Consider the following 15064-nt stretch of genomic DNA (forward strand, 5'->3'; position numbering starts at 1 on the left):
TCTTCCTCTTCTTCAAGTTAACCTCCTCATTCGCTTGTCACCAAGGCTAGTTCTGTATCCTTTATCCGTGAATTTTCTCTTTTCTAGCCCTTTTCCCACTGCATTAATGCAGGCCATCTCGTGGATCCCGTCCCCCTACCATCACTCTTTATGCCCTAGCTCTCTCCTCACTGTGATCTCTCATGCTCACAGCCATCAGAGAGATCTTTCTGAAGTGCTGCCCAGAAATCTGATTAAAAGCATAACCTCTTGAGTAAGATGGTCTGGCTCCAGCTGTGTAACCCTGGGTAAATGACTAAACCCAGAGTGTCATGTGTAAAGGAAATTTATCTGTCTACCTTCATGGTGTAGTGTAAGAACCGAACAAGATAATTATGCACACAGAGCATTGAAGTGTGCCTGCACTTTGTGAGCACTGGAAGAACAGTGGAGACCATGCTCCTCCTTTTCTATCCTCTCCTTCTTCCTCTCTGGTACTGCATAGTTTGGCCCCCTCTTTCTTTCTTATATTTCTCAGCATCCCTACTATGCACCCCATGCCTTTATCCCCCATCCACTCACTGGCCTACACCTTCCTTAGCCTTTGCATGTGTTCACTAGGCATCTGCAGAAAGCCACGCTGTACCTTTCTCCTTTACCCCAGGTCAAATCCTAGCTTCAAGGCCAAGTGTGAAGTCCTCTCTGGCTTTGCTTTCTGTCACACACATAGAAGAGCAAGCTGTTCTCCTTTCTAAGTACCTGTGCATTCATCACATTGCTTCTTGAACACATACTCCTTGGAGAGCAAGGATGGCGTTTGGCTAATCCTTGATGCATAGTATCTAGCAAAGCATCTTGTGCATAAAATGTGTTCTGTGTTTATGAAACCCACAGTTTGTTAAACATTAGGGCTTCTTTCTTGCATGATTAAATTTGTTCATTTAAACAGAAGTATTTTAGGACCTGTGACATTCTGAAACGGGAATCATGGTAAAAATCCCAGTCACTGTTTTTTGAAATGAGTTGTGCTTCACTGCATAGATATTGTAATTAGGGAGGAAAAGAAAGAACACCGTGACAACTTTTAGTATGCTCTCCTCCCTGTCCCAGGAAAGAAAGACTCAATTATTATGTAGTCAGTTTTCAAAGTGGAAGACATCCTGATATTGACCTTTATATTTCTCTATTTTATCTTATCATACAAAGTATTTTCAAATGCTAAGAAAATTGGGTCAAGGGAAAGGGTCAAATTTGCCTTGTGGGAGCAGCTTAGGGGCTAGAGTTCTTGGCCATGCTCCAGGTAGAGTCCTCCTTCCTGGAGGATGCCTTCGTTTTGCTGGAGCTGTTACCTGAGACTCTCCATACTCCCATGTTTTCTTCAAGGTCCTCTCTTGGTCTCCACCTGCATGGAGGCTTCCCTGATTTACCAGCCATAATTGTGTCACTACCACCATCTCCTTTTCCTCCCCGCCCCTCCCACTCCAGCCCGGGGATCCGGTACTGAGTGGTGTAACAAGCAGAGCCTTAACAGATCTATCCTAGCTATGCTAATTTCCAGTTATGGAGCCTTGGGAAGATTGCTTAATGTTTCAGTGTTTTTTCATCTGTGAAGGGGACAATAATAGTATCTCTTTCATCAGTTTGTTGTCCTTTGTTGTGCTTCGCTATGCATTGTTTGTGCTTCCTGTGGACCTCGCTTTGTAGATAATGTATTTATGCAGAAAGGCAGGGACTGTGCCTCTTTTACTTTTATCTTCTTATCCACTGCGGTTCTGGAACACAGTAAGCACACCATGTGTTCTAAATTAATGGAGTCATGTATGCAAACTCACTTGATAAAGGCTTCTCCAAGCTTTTTAGCCATAGCATCAGTTGCACCTGCTGCTTTCAAATGGAAATTCTTGACTCGTTTTTTATTTTAATGACAAAGTTTTCCTTGAAATAGAGAAATGCTCACATTTGACTTCTTTAATTGTGATTATTGATGTTAGTGTTACAATACCCAGGCATTTTATACGTTATAATTCCAGTTATTCTGTCACTAACGTGGATCAAATTATAATGGAAACGAGTGTTCATTGTAACGTTTGTCACTGGAGGGTAAATGAGCTTTTGCCAAGGTGAGAATGCTGAAACTGAAGTTTAGGATGGCAAAGGGAGAGGAATATGAACTAACAGTTGCCAGGGATTCATTATAAACCAGACCCCTTGCTCATGGTTTACATAGGATGCCTGTGAGCTACTGTTATCCTTATTTCATAGATAAGGAAAGTTAAGTCACTTCCCCAGTGTCACAGTCCAAGCAAATAGAGGAGCTGGGGATCAAATTCACATTTGTCAGACTTCAGGACTGCTTCCCTGTAACATCCTACTGTCCTAGAAGGTAAAGACAGTCATGTTTTTTTGTGAAATCTGAGATTGTCTCAATATAACTTGCCTCCAGCTTGTGTATAGATATTTTCAAAATGAATATAGATGTTTAGAGCCAGATTGTTAAGCATGGGGCAGTCTGCCTCAGTCATCAGTAGTGGAAATGCTGGCTTTGAGTCAGTCCCAGTGATGTCATTGACCTATGTATAGAACCAGCTGGAGTCTATTCTGAATCTGGCTGAAACCGAGAGATAGCAGGGAAACGATATTTTTTAATGGTGTTGTGTTAGAAAAAATAATTAAAATAATAAAACTGGCCCTCAGATAGAAAGGTCCTGGGAAGAAAGTAGCAATAAGTAGGTAACCATGGGATTGGTTACATTTTTATATATGTTAGGATCACCTTGTTGAATGTAAGGATGCTCACCTGGCAGTGCTTCCACGTTGACTTTTCCCTCATTAATCTTGCGTTTTATAGCAATATGATATTACTGTATCTGACCTCAATCAGCCCATGCTTGTTAGTCTGTTAAAGAGGAAGAGAAATGACAACAGTGAGGCTCGGCTTGCCCACCTGATACCTGAGCTCTGCTTTCTAACAGGTAATATTTGTGTTTTATACCTCTGTCAGGCTCCTGGATACCGGCCCCTGATGCTTGGCAGTGGGCAGACCCTCTTTAAGTTACCTGAATGCCAGGACATTGATTTAACCCATGGAGGATGGACCTTTAAAGTAATTTATTCAATAATAGAGACATGTTGGGGGAATCGAGTGCCCTTTGGAATCTATTTCCTTTATCTCATATATTCCATGTATTACTTTGATGTAAAATAGAACCCCTGATATCATCCTAAAACCAAGTTTCTCTTTGCCATTGTTTGAATTTACTAGTATAGGAAGGAATATGACTTAGATTTTCTTCAGGTATATCAGTAGATCGGTGCCAGAATGATCCTTACTTTCTTTTTGCATGAATTTTCATAATATAATCCTCACTATACAGTAAAATCTGGATAACGGCCTTGAGCACTTTTAACAATGTTCTTTCGACTAACGGGTAGGGCTGGGAAGGGAAGACTTTCCACATTTTGCATTTGTGTGTTCCTTGAGTCAGTTATGATGCGTATATATCTATTTTGCCATTAGAAAAATTAATAAGAAGGGCGGGCGTTGTGGCTTACGCCTGTAATCCTAACACTTTGGGAGGTCAAGTGGGCGGATCACCTGAGGTCAGGAGTTCAAGACCAGCCTGGCCAACGTGGTGAAACCCCATCTCTATTAAAAATAAAAAACTAGCCGGGCATGGTGATGCATGTCTGTAATCCCAGCTACTCAGGAGGCTGAGGCAGAAGAATCACTTGAACCCGAGAGGCGGAGGTTGCAATGAGCCGAGATCATGCCATTGCACTCCAGCCTGAGCGACAGAGCAAGACTGTCAGAAAGAAAGAAAGAGAGAGAGAGAGAGAGAAAGAGAGAGAGAGAAGAGGAGAAGAGAAGAGAAAGAAAAGAAAAAGAAAAGAAAGAAAGATTAATGAGGATATAATCCTTGAGGGGAGGGGTGCCAATTCTTTTTATTTTTTTTTTGAGATGGAGTTTCACTCTCGTTGCCCAGGCTGGAGTGCAATGGCATGATCTCAGCTCACTGAAATCTCTGCCTCCTGGGTTCAAGCGATTCTCCTGCCTCAGCCTCCCAAGTAGCTGGGATTATAGGCAAGCGCCACCATGCCCAGCTAATTTTGTATTTTTAGTAGAGATGGGTTTCTCCATGTTGGTCAGGCTGGTCTCAAAGTCCCGACCCCAGGTGATCCACCTGCCTCAGCCTCCCAAAGTGCTGGGATTACAGGTGTGAGCCACAGCACCCAGCCTAAGGGGTGCTCATTCTTAATGGTGTTCTGATATTGTAGGTCTGCAGGACCCAATATAATAGCCAGGAGCACTTGAGTTTTTGAGCACTTGAATTGGGACTAGCTCTACCAAAAGACTGAGAGGAGGTATGCTGTAAAATACAGCCCAGATTTGAAAGGCTTAATATGAAAAAAAGAAGGAAACTACTTCATCAATAAGTGTTTTATGTTGATTACATGTTGGAATGATAATACGTTGGATATACTGGGCTAAATAATATACACTATTTAAAGTAATTTTGTCTGTTTCTTTTTTGACTTTTCTTAATGTGGTTACCAGAAAACTTAAAACGACATACGTGGTTTTCATTTCTATTGGTTGTGCTATACAGATGGTGAATGCATTCAAGCGGAAAGGTTTAAACTGGGCCTGCGATGGGCTGAGTCGCTTATGTTCATTTTCTCACTTTGTCTTCATCTGCATTTAATAGGGCTGACTGACCGGGCAACCTCTGATTTCCAGCTGATGAAGGCTGTGGCTGAAAAGACACGTCTCCCTCCTTCAGGCCGGCAGCAGCGCCTGGCCAGGCTTGTGGACAACATCCAGAGGTGCTGGATCACCGCATGCATCCTGCCTGGGGCTGAGTTTTTAGTATTAGATGGTCCATGTAACACTGTATTCCTTGAAGGAAATGTCTCATTCGTATTGATTGAGAGCAAGGAGCTTTTGAATTGTGCTGTCCACAGCCCTTCATGTGAGATGTCTCAGGACTAAGGGGTTGAATGGAGTTGGGAGAAGCCATGCTGATAGGAATAACGCTCACTTTACCCGCATGCCCTGCTTTCATCTGTTTCATACATTGAGGTCTGGATAAAATGTTGAATAAAGAAAAAGGTTATAATGTAAACAACAACAACAACGTCCAAGCAAACAAAGCAACCAGAGAAACACCAGGCCCCCAGTTTTCAGGGTCAGGAATGCTCAACTCTTAATACAATGGCCTTAGCGGACTGAACTTTAGGAAAACCCCAGTATGTGCCTTTTAAATTTGAGATATACCTTTGTGCCATCTGGTTCTGCCTATCTGATTATCAGACTGTGTTTCAGTTCTTTTGACAGTTTGCTGTAACATGTGATTGGAAAATTGAGCTTCTCCTTGGTTTTCCTTTCTGACCCTCTAAAACTGAACTGTCTAGTGTGGCTGCTAGGCACTTGAAATGTGGCTAGTGACACACCTAGAAATGATTGGTTAAATAACACATATTTAAAACATAATTTCATTTGTCACTTTTTTACTTTCTTAAGGTGGTTACTGGAAAATTTAAAATTACATATGTAGCTTGCTTTATATTTCTATTAGGCTATATTGCTGATCAACAGTCGTTTTTTTTAAAAAATTTTTTTAAACGTAGTACTAGCTCTTGGAGGATTTGGAAATTTCCATAGCACAAAGAAAGGAGAGAGAGAAAAGAGTGTGTATGTGTGTTTACTCAGTAAATATTTAACAAATGAGTGAATCACAATTGAATTAATAATTAATTCAATTATTATATTAGTAATATTCTTTCAGACTTTGCAAATGCATATAATCCTATTTTTTAAAAAGAGAAATGGTGTAGTACTGTGCATCATGTTTTGTAACTTGCTCTTTTCACTTCAGGGTTTTTCTCAAACACTTCTGTATGATAAACATGAACTCTATTGTCATGCTAGTGGTTTCATAGTTTTTTTATTTCATGGATACACTTTACATCATTTACCGTGGACATCCCTCAGACTTACACCGAATTCAGAAGGGATTCCTCATTCGTTTCCCTTATAGTGACTGTGGACTAATCTTCCTGATGCATCTATCTGCCATCTCTCAGTAATACCACCCACCTCACCCTGTTTCCTGACGAATGATGGCCTCACTCATCTCATCTTGGGCAGTTAGTATCTGAAGCAAAATAATTAACTCAAAGGAATTAGTGTGACCAGAGAAGACATAATCTGAATAGCTGGAAATAGTGAGCTATTCCTGAGAGACAGTGGTGAAGAGGTTGGAGTTCCCCTAAAAAAAGAGGTAGAGCTTTAATAGGGAAACAAAAGCGTGGCGGTCACCTCCATGTCCTGCAAATGCCTGGCTTACTGTGTGCTGAGTCCTATATGTGGTTGCCGCTCTCAAGGAGCTTATGGCTCAGTGGAAGTTATCATATATCATACTCCCATGAGCTAAAACGTCAACTATGATTAAAACTTATTAAGTTATAAATGGAAAGTACCACACAATAGAAAGTAGTGTTATTATTGCTGATATTAATATTCTCCTCATAGGATAGACAGGGTAATAGGAAGACCCTGAATCTTCTGAAGCTTAAATTCTTATGTTCCCTTCTTTTATCGTCCTTCCTTGACTCTCAACCCAACAAATTCAGATATTCGCAAAAGACATCTCCACTTCCACTGGCTCCAAAATATCTCTTTATTAACAAGTGTGTTATCACGAATGGTAAGATCTCATAGGTTTTGAGCACATGCCATGTGCCAGGGACTGTGGTAAGCACTTTCTGTGTGTTGTCGTATTTCATCTTTATATCAACCCTACGAAGTAGGTACTTTTATTATCCTTCCATTTTGCCAGTAAAGAAACCAAGGCCTTAAATATTAATACTTTGCTCAAGGTCATATATTATTAAACATTAGAGCCGGGAGTTAAACCCAGGTCTGTCTGGCTCGAAAGCTTATTTTTCTAACCACTGTACTCCCACTGGAATCCTTTTCCCATTCCTGAACATCCCAAATGAGCACAGTTGTCCCATAATTCTTTTAAGCAGGGAAAAAATATGCTGAGTAGAATCAGAAGCCAGGAATCCTGAAGACACAGAAAATCAGCCCCTGACTAATTCAGTAAGTTGTAAATGTACCTCCGTTTAATGATTTAAAACAACTCTATCAACAGGAACACCAATGCTCGTTTTGAACTAGAGACCTGGGGACTGCATTTTGGAAGCCAGATATCTCTGACTGGCCGGGTTGTACCTTCAGAAAAAATATTAATGCAAGACCACATAGTAAGTGCTGTGATTTTACTTTCATTTAAAAGTATTTACTTGAATATGTGTAAGTTTGTGCATTGGCCAGAGTGGCTTGTGTGCTTATAATATTTGGTTTGGCCATGTACTTCCATTTCTTTATCCTAAGACTTCAGATCCCCTGTGGTTTCCTTGTCAATCTGAATTTACTTGCATGGACTTAGCGGCACCCAGTGGACATGATTTAGGTTAGTCAGAAGATGGTATTTCAAATCATTGCAATTAAAATATACCCATCTTCTGTTGCATGGTGCATTGCTCTTACAAAAAAAAAAAAAAAAAAGCCATAGTCATCTGAGGAAATTCTATTAACTGGTGAACATTAGTTCTAATAGACTGTTTTCTGATACCAAAACTGGACTTTCAGTTGCTATGTCAGTTGTGTATGTTAATCTTTCAAAATAAAACACTGCTCAATGGACACAAAAGTCAAGAAATATGCACAGAACCCAGCCCCAGACATAGTACTTGGGGAGAGAGGCATTTGGAAACCTGAAGAGACAAATCATTGCCACTTCCAGACTTTTGTTGAAGAAATGAACCTATTAATATTTTATGCAAAAATTATGCATTATCTTTCTCTTCTCCCCCTCAGTTTTGTCCACTTTTAAAAACCAGTTGCATTTCTTTTCATGTTTAAAGGCTCTCTTCTTGCCTTTATTTGGTGTAATAAACCTGTATGTCTAACTGATATAACTGAACAATGAATGTATCATGGTGGTAGAATGGGGGATTTTTTTTCATCTTTTTTTTTTTTTCAGATAGGTCTCGTTCTGTTGCCCAGGCTGGAACATAGTGACATGATCACAGCTCGTTGCAGCCTTAACCTCCTGGGCTCAAGCGATCCTGCCATCTTGGCCTCCCAAGAAGCTGGGACTATAGGCATGCGCCACCACGCCCAGCTAATTTTTGTATTTTTTGTAGAAATCAGGTCTCCCTGTGTTGCCCAGGGTGGTCTTGAACTCCTGGGCTCAAGCCATCCTCCCATCTTGGCCTCTCAAAGTGCTGAGATTACAGACATGAGCCACCATGCCTGGCCTTGTCATTTCTTTACAATAATCTATCCAGGTTACAAAAACTCTCATTGGAGAACCTAAGGAAGTACTATTTTTCAACACAAACAAAACAAAACTTTATTGTAAAGTACTAAAATGTAGACTCCCATTAGGATCTTGGTGACAGGTCAGTAAAGAGAAGCTCAGTTTCAGATCCACATGTAAAGAAGGACTTATGTACTTAAAAGGATCTGTCTCATAATCTCTATAAGCAAAATGGTATTTCCCGGAGCCTTTCATTTTTATTTATTTGTTTGCATTCTTTTGGTGTAAAAACTGGTGTCCATAGGAGAAAGGGCATTAAAACAGGAGAACTCATACACTGGAGGTAGCAGGTGTCTAAGATGACAATGTCATCAAGTTCTTGGCCCATTCTGCTTTTCTGAAATTAGCTCCTAGGAATTGAATGAACTAAAAGTCCACAAGTCTCAGGGTACATTGTCCTGGGTCTCCTCCCAGCCCCATAAGACAACAGCAGGAAGAAGTGTTGTGGGCAGAAGGACTACAACTCTCTTCATGCTCTAATGGACAGGAGTGAACGCTGGTTCCAGAGAGAGCCATTGATGGAAAGCTAGCCCTTCTCCTTTGCTCTCAGGCCGAGGTAGATGGACTCCTGGAGCTGAATCCAGCCCAGCCAGTGGAAGGCATCATGAGGATGGCTGATGACTGGAAGTCAGAGAAGTCAGAGTGCTTGGTTGCAATTGCCCTGGCTGCCATGTCAGGAGACCAGCATTCTAAACCTGTCACTGCTGCCAACAGGTTTCATAATCTCTTAGCCACAGCTTTCTAGTCTGTAAAACAAGAAGATTGGGATGTTTCTTAAGTATTAGTGTGCATGTGAATCACCTGGGGGACATGTTAACATGCAGATTCTGATTCAGTGGATCTGGGGTGGTGCCCAGGACTCTACATTTCTAACTGGCTTCTAGGCGATGCTCATGCTGCTGGTCAAGTAGTGCTTGACAGCACTTCAAGTAGCAGGAGATGAGCATACAGTGTGGTCCCTTTTAATTCTAACAGTGGATCTTCCCCACTTGCTATGCCAAAAGCATCATTCAGTTACAGGCTGGGGATATAAGCAGAGGGTCTGGGAAGCAGGCTAACATTCCCCCTCTTCAACACAGGAAACCTGTTCTTCCTGGTCACATGAGGCACCTTTTGAGAGTGAGAAAGGAGCCTCCATCCTGGCTTCATCTTTGCTTCTAGGTGTACCTACTCCTAGCTTAATATATAATCTTAACTGTTCTGTCGGGTGTGTTCGTTTTATTATGATGACCTAGAGTATCGATAATCAGCATTCTCTGAGATATTTAGATGCTTCAAGTAAAAGATGAAGCAATATAGGCTGTTTGCCTGAATCATTCTTGATAAAGGCATAGATACTCAGCGCTGGAAGGGAACCTCAGAGATCTTTGAATCAGATACCATTCTCTGTGCACCACAGAGAATCATGAGATTAAAGGAACCTCCAAGGTTCTGCCACCAGTGCCTGGAAGACCTGGGATGATGCCCAGATGCTTCCACTCCCAGAAAGCACATGTATTCTGTTCGGATGTGCAGTGCCTGCATCTGTGTTTTAAGACTGAATAGCAGGCCGGGCGCGGTGGCTCACGCCTGTAATCCCAGTACTTTGGAAGGCCGAAGCGGGCGGATCACGAGGTCAGGAGATCAAGACCATCCTGGCGAACACGGTGAAACCCCATCTCTACTAAAAATACAAAAAAATTAGCCGGGCGTGGTGGTGGGCGCCTGTAGTCCCAGTTTCTAGGGAGGCTGAGGCAGGAGAATGGCGTGAACCCGGGAGGTGGAGCTTGCAGTGAGCCGAGATTGCACCACTGCACTCCAGCCTGGGCGACAGAGTGAGACTCCGTCTCAAAAAAAAAAGACTGAATAGCAAACTGTGTTAAACAGTTATGACAAATGTTGGCCATCTTCACACTGTCTTTATTTACTTGATCTCTGAATAAATTTGTTCAATCCTTTCATGGTCATTATTTTTCTCAGTGTCAACCTGTGTCTGCTGCTGATTGGTCCAAGGATGTTCGAACTTGCAAAATTTTAAATGCACGGTCTTTGAATACATGGTTGATTTTATGTAGTGACAGAACTGAATATGTTGCCGAGAGCTTTCTGAACTGCTTGAGAAGAGTTGCAGGTTCCATGGGATTTAATGTGGACTACCCCAAAATGTGAGAATACATTGAATTTTGTTCATATATTAATTTGGTTTGGTTAGAAGATAGGGAATAATGGCAGATGTATCAACAAAAAGCTTCTTTATCCCAGTACGGTTTCCTAATGTAAGGTGCCAAGAAAATAGTCATAAGTGGATAGATTTTGTAATGACTAAACTTTTATAAAGTTAAAATATATTTTATGTTGGTCTTTGTAAAACTTGTACACAGTTCTTAAGCAGTAGTGTCATTACCTGAAAATCTTTCCAGTACCAGTTGGGATATAAATCTTTAATAAGTCCATATATTGTCTTCTCAACTGTTTTTCCTTCTTTCAGATCAGTTTTTCATATCGGTTATTTACTTAATAGCAAATGAATATTAAAAAATAAAAGTTGCATGTCCTGACTTTTACTCAATAGATTTTATGCTTTAAAATTTAATGTGAAAATAGATCTCAAATAAGCTTTTCTGATTCTGTTACTGTAGCATACTATTAGTCATTCAGAGAGTTTCCTGATAAGACTAGGGTCAACCATTTATTCTTAGAACATTTATTGAGTACTAATATGTGTAGATACTATACTATGCCAGTTGCTGAGGATGAGAAAGATAAACTGTTTTTCATTGAGTAAGAGATACATATACAATCACACTGAAAATACTGTTTTGCTTTAGAAAAGCCATAAAGTTGGTCATGCCTCACTTTACTGAACCTGATATGCTTAGAAAAGAGGAACAGATACTTATTTTTCTTTGTTATAGTGGAGTTATTCTTTAAACACATAGTTACTAATTAATTACATCAGCAGCACAAGTATTAATCCCAAAGTCTTATTTAACACCATTGTTTAGATCTCCCCTCTTATCAAATCTGTTAATAAATAGCGTGGATAAATAAACACCCGCTCTACTTTCTCTAAACCCATGAGCTAATAAAGCAGGAAATGATTATGAAAGAAGCCACAGTCCGCAGACCCTGGGCTGATGTTGCAGGCTCTTTCTCACGTGAATTCTGGAACAAGCCCATTGCTGTGTTCTGTCCTTGGCCTGTTTTATTTGAAAGCTCATATTTTATTTCCAGCTTCTTTTTTCCATAAAGTATCCGTTTACCTGTTAGATTTATATGCATAGCTCTGTCTTCTAAAACATTCAACTGATGATTTTAGAAGGAATGGACTATAAGTGCAGCAGAGTCAGAGTGCAAGAGTTTGAATTGGACGAGTCAGGACCATCTAGTTGCTGAGACAGTTCTGCCAGCCAGTCACATAGGTCTGTTAAAATCTGCATTCATGGGGTTGACGGTCCTGCCACCTGCTGGGCAAGTTTTAAAAGGCCACTGGGCATTGCGACAGTTCACTTATATACACATAAAAGAGGCTGATTCTACATAAAGAAACTAGTTTTACAAATTCCTGTGTGTGTGAGAATTAATTCTGGAGCTGCTGGCCCCTGACATAATGTAACCACAGAACAGATAATTGTTAAGTAGCTGTGCACTGATTAATTGATTAAGGCTAGATGTTCCAGGCTCCAGACAAGCAACCACTAAGGAAAATAAATATATTTTTGTCTGAATCATGCAAATTAGCTGAATATCTTGGTCTCATTAATCTGATGTTTTCTGAAACATTCATTTTTAGGTTGCTATAGTGATTCACTCTTACAGAAATCTTAATCCTGGTTGAGCTTGAACAGTGTTTCAGATATTTGATACTATGAGACTTGGGACTTCAAAAGTTCACTTTCAACCCCATTTTGAACTACAGAATTATTGATTGTAGGGATTCTGGACAATTGAGAAGATCTTATTTTCTACCAAACCATTTTTTACACTGTAAAAATTATTGCTAAATGTTTTTGTCATATTTTGTAGTGAAAGAAACAATTTTAGACTCAAAAGGTTTTTATTTTTCTCTAATAATTTTTTCCTAAAACTACTAGTCTGTTATGAAAATTTATTTGTATTATTTCTAATGCCATATGATTATGTGCTACTAAGAAGGAAATTACATAGCTTCAAAATTAATCTTTTTATGTAGCATAAAAGTACAAGAAAATCCAGCTGCATTTGTTAGAGCTGTACAGCAATATGTTGATCCTGATGTTCAGTTGGTAAGTATAGGATACTTTTTGAACTCCTTTAATCTGTAATTTTAGTTCTGCTTTATATCTACAGTCTGAACACACCCTCCCATGATATATTTGCAAACTGCCATGCATTTCCCCAAAGCACCCAAAAAAGTATTAATCTTAGTACTTTAATCATTTCCACATTTCTAAAATTAATTTTAAAATACAGTACTTCTTTTTACCCCTATAACAGCCACTTGGATGTCTGCATATTTTGCAACTCATTGAGATCATCTTTTCCTTAAGATTTAAGATAAACTGACTCCCACCTCATCCCATAAATGTTGGTATCCAGTGTTCCCAATATTTCAGGGGATTCTTGGAGGGTTAGATCTTTCCAAGTGACCTATGGCCCCAAATTCCTGCTTCCTCTGAATTCTTGCCACCTTCTGTGCGTTTCACTGAGGACCACTTCCTCCTGTGCTGCATCACCTGGTGGGACATCCACAGTTGCCTCATTTCCCAAAGGGCATGTGTGTGTAACTGACTTTGCAGACTGTTTGGGGCCAAGGCTTGATTACATCACATCCCAACGTTCCAGACAAATTAGAATTGACATCCCTGTTCTTAAACATCTTTCAACGATTCCTATTTCCCAGGAATGTTTACTCTTCTACCAGACCTCAGCACCCCTGGGCTATTGCAGGGCTTCTCCTGTCCATTCCATCTACCCTTCTTACCTTGCTCACTCAGCCCAACTTCCAACATTCTTGTTCTTATGTTGTGCAAACTAACTGAACTAACTAGCTTAGTGCTATCTCTCTGCTTTTCTTTTAGTGAGTTTCTCTTTTACTCTAAAGGATCTTATATGAAACAGAATTATCACCCTAAGAGCATTTATTTTTTACTTAAATCAAACTTACAGAAAAGTGACAAGAACGGTACAAACTCTCATATACCCTTCACCCAGAATCCTAAATTATTGACCTTTTACCATATTTGCTTTGTTCTTTTCTATCTTTTTTGCTGAACCATTTGAGCATAAGTTACAGGCATGATGGCCCAGTGCCCTTTACTATTTCAGTGCATATTTTCTATAAACAAGGTCTCTGTCTTACAGAAGCATATGACAATCATCAAAATTAAGAAACAGTTTTCTGCATTTGTCTCAATTGTCACCTCTGTAGGAAAAGGCTCTACTGTCCTGCACTTAGTTGTCCAGGCTTTATAGTCTCTCTTTCAATCTGGAACAGCTCTTTAATTTTCCTTGACTCTGATGACCTTCCAATTTTGAAGAGTACAGACTAGTTATTTTGTATAACGTTCCTCAATTTGGGTTTGTCTGATGTCTCTTCATGATTAAATTCACGTTATGCACTTTTGGCAAGAGTAGCACAGCAATGATCCTATAATCTGAGTGCACCCTACCAGGTGGCATTCCACTGATTACGGTGATATCTGCCCGATTTCTCCACCGTAAAGTTAAGTTTTATCAGTCGCATGTGTGCAAATGTAGATACTTTGAGACTATACAAATAATCCTGTTTCTCATCACACTTTTACCCATTTGTCTTAGCGTCTATTATAATTCTTGCCTGAATCCATCATTATTATGATGGTTTAAAAAAACTGGAAGTTGAGAGTATGGATATAGGGGGAGGGAAAATAAGGATAGAGAAGTTTCAAGTTCCCTTTTTTTTTTTTTTTTTTTTGAGACAGAGTCTTACACTGCCACCCAGGCTGGAGTGCAGTGGCGCGATCTTGGCTCACTGCAACCTCCACTTCCTGGGTTCAAGCAACTCTTGTGCCTCAGAATATGTGGCACATTATTATGATAGTTAACAAATGATGGTCTTCCATTCCATCAGTCCTTCTGCAGTTATTAGGTGGCATAGGAAGAACTTTCTCTTCTCCCTATTTGTTTGTTTCTTTACATCTGCATAGACTCATAGATTCCTGTTTTGTTATAGTCCATTACTCTATTTATTTTGTTGCTCATAATATTGTACCTGATTGTGCTTGTGGGATTCCCCTTCAAGCTGGCTTCTGTGTTTTTTTTTCATGTGTCTCCATTTTTCTTGGAACACTTTCTTAATTTCTGGCAAAATAAGATATTCCAGCCTCATCTAACAGTGTTGCTTCCCAGCCCTGGAATCAGATACCTTTCCCGGGAGTCCTGAGTCCTTTTAGCAGATAATAGTATTTAGATACAAAGATTTGGAGCACTTGGTATGCTTAATTGCTACCGGGATGTTGCTATCCCCAGGCTTTCTCAATGGGCACGGCTAGGAAATGTATGTTGCATGGCTCCTGTTATTCCCCATATACCTGCTTACTTGTCCAGCCCCTGGTGTGGAACCAGTCTCACTCGGCTCCCATCTTCTCTCAGCCCATTGGGCCACTGCCTTGTTCTACCACTTTTCTTGCTTGGAGCCAAACTCATGAATTGGAAGGAAGGAAGGCCTCTAAGAGTCTTTTGCTGATAATTTAAAA

At 40.2% G+C, this 15064-nt stretch overlaps 1 protein-coding gene across 1 annotated transcript in view; it reads left to right on the forward strand.

The window, feature by feature from the left end:
* The window catches only part of PIWIL4 (piwi-like RNA-mediated gene silencing 4), a 49278-nt gene that overhangs the window by 21782 nt on the left and 12432 nt on the right, over positions 1-15064 (forward strand). The window contains exons 9-13 of the mRNA XM_012000929.1: positions 2828-2951; positions 4686-4803; positions 7137-7248; positions 10329-10513; positions 12541-12613. Coding sequence (XP_011856319.1) covers positions 2828-2951; positions 4686-4803; positions 7137-7248; positions 10329-10513; positions 12541-12613 — 612 coding nt within the window. The remainder of the gene's footprint in view (positions 1-2827; positions 2952-4685; positions 4804-7136; positions 7249-10328; positions 10514-12540; positions 12614-15064) is intronic.

This window comes from Mandrillus leucophaeus, unplaced genomic scaffold (assembly GCF_000951045.1).
Source record: "Mandrillus leucophaeus isolate KB7577 unplaced genomic scaffold, Mleu.le_1.0 Scaffold643, whole genome shotgun sequence".
Taxonomy (NCBI): Eukaryota; Metazoa; Chordata; class Mammalia; order Primates; family Cercopithecidae; genus Mandrillus; species Mandrillus leucophaeus.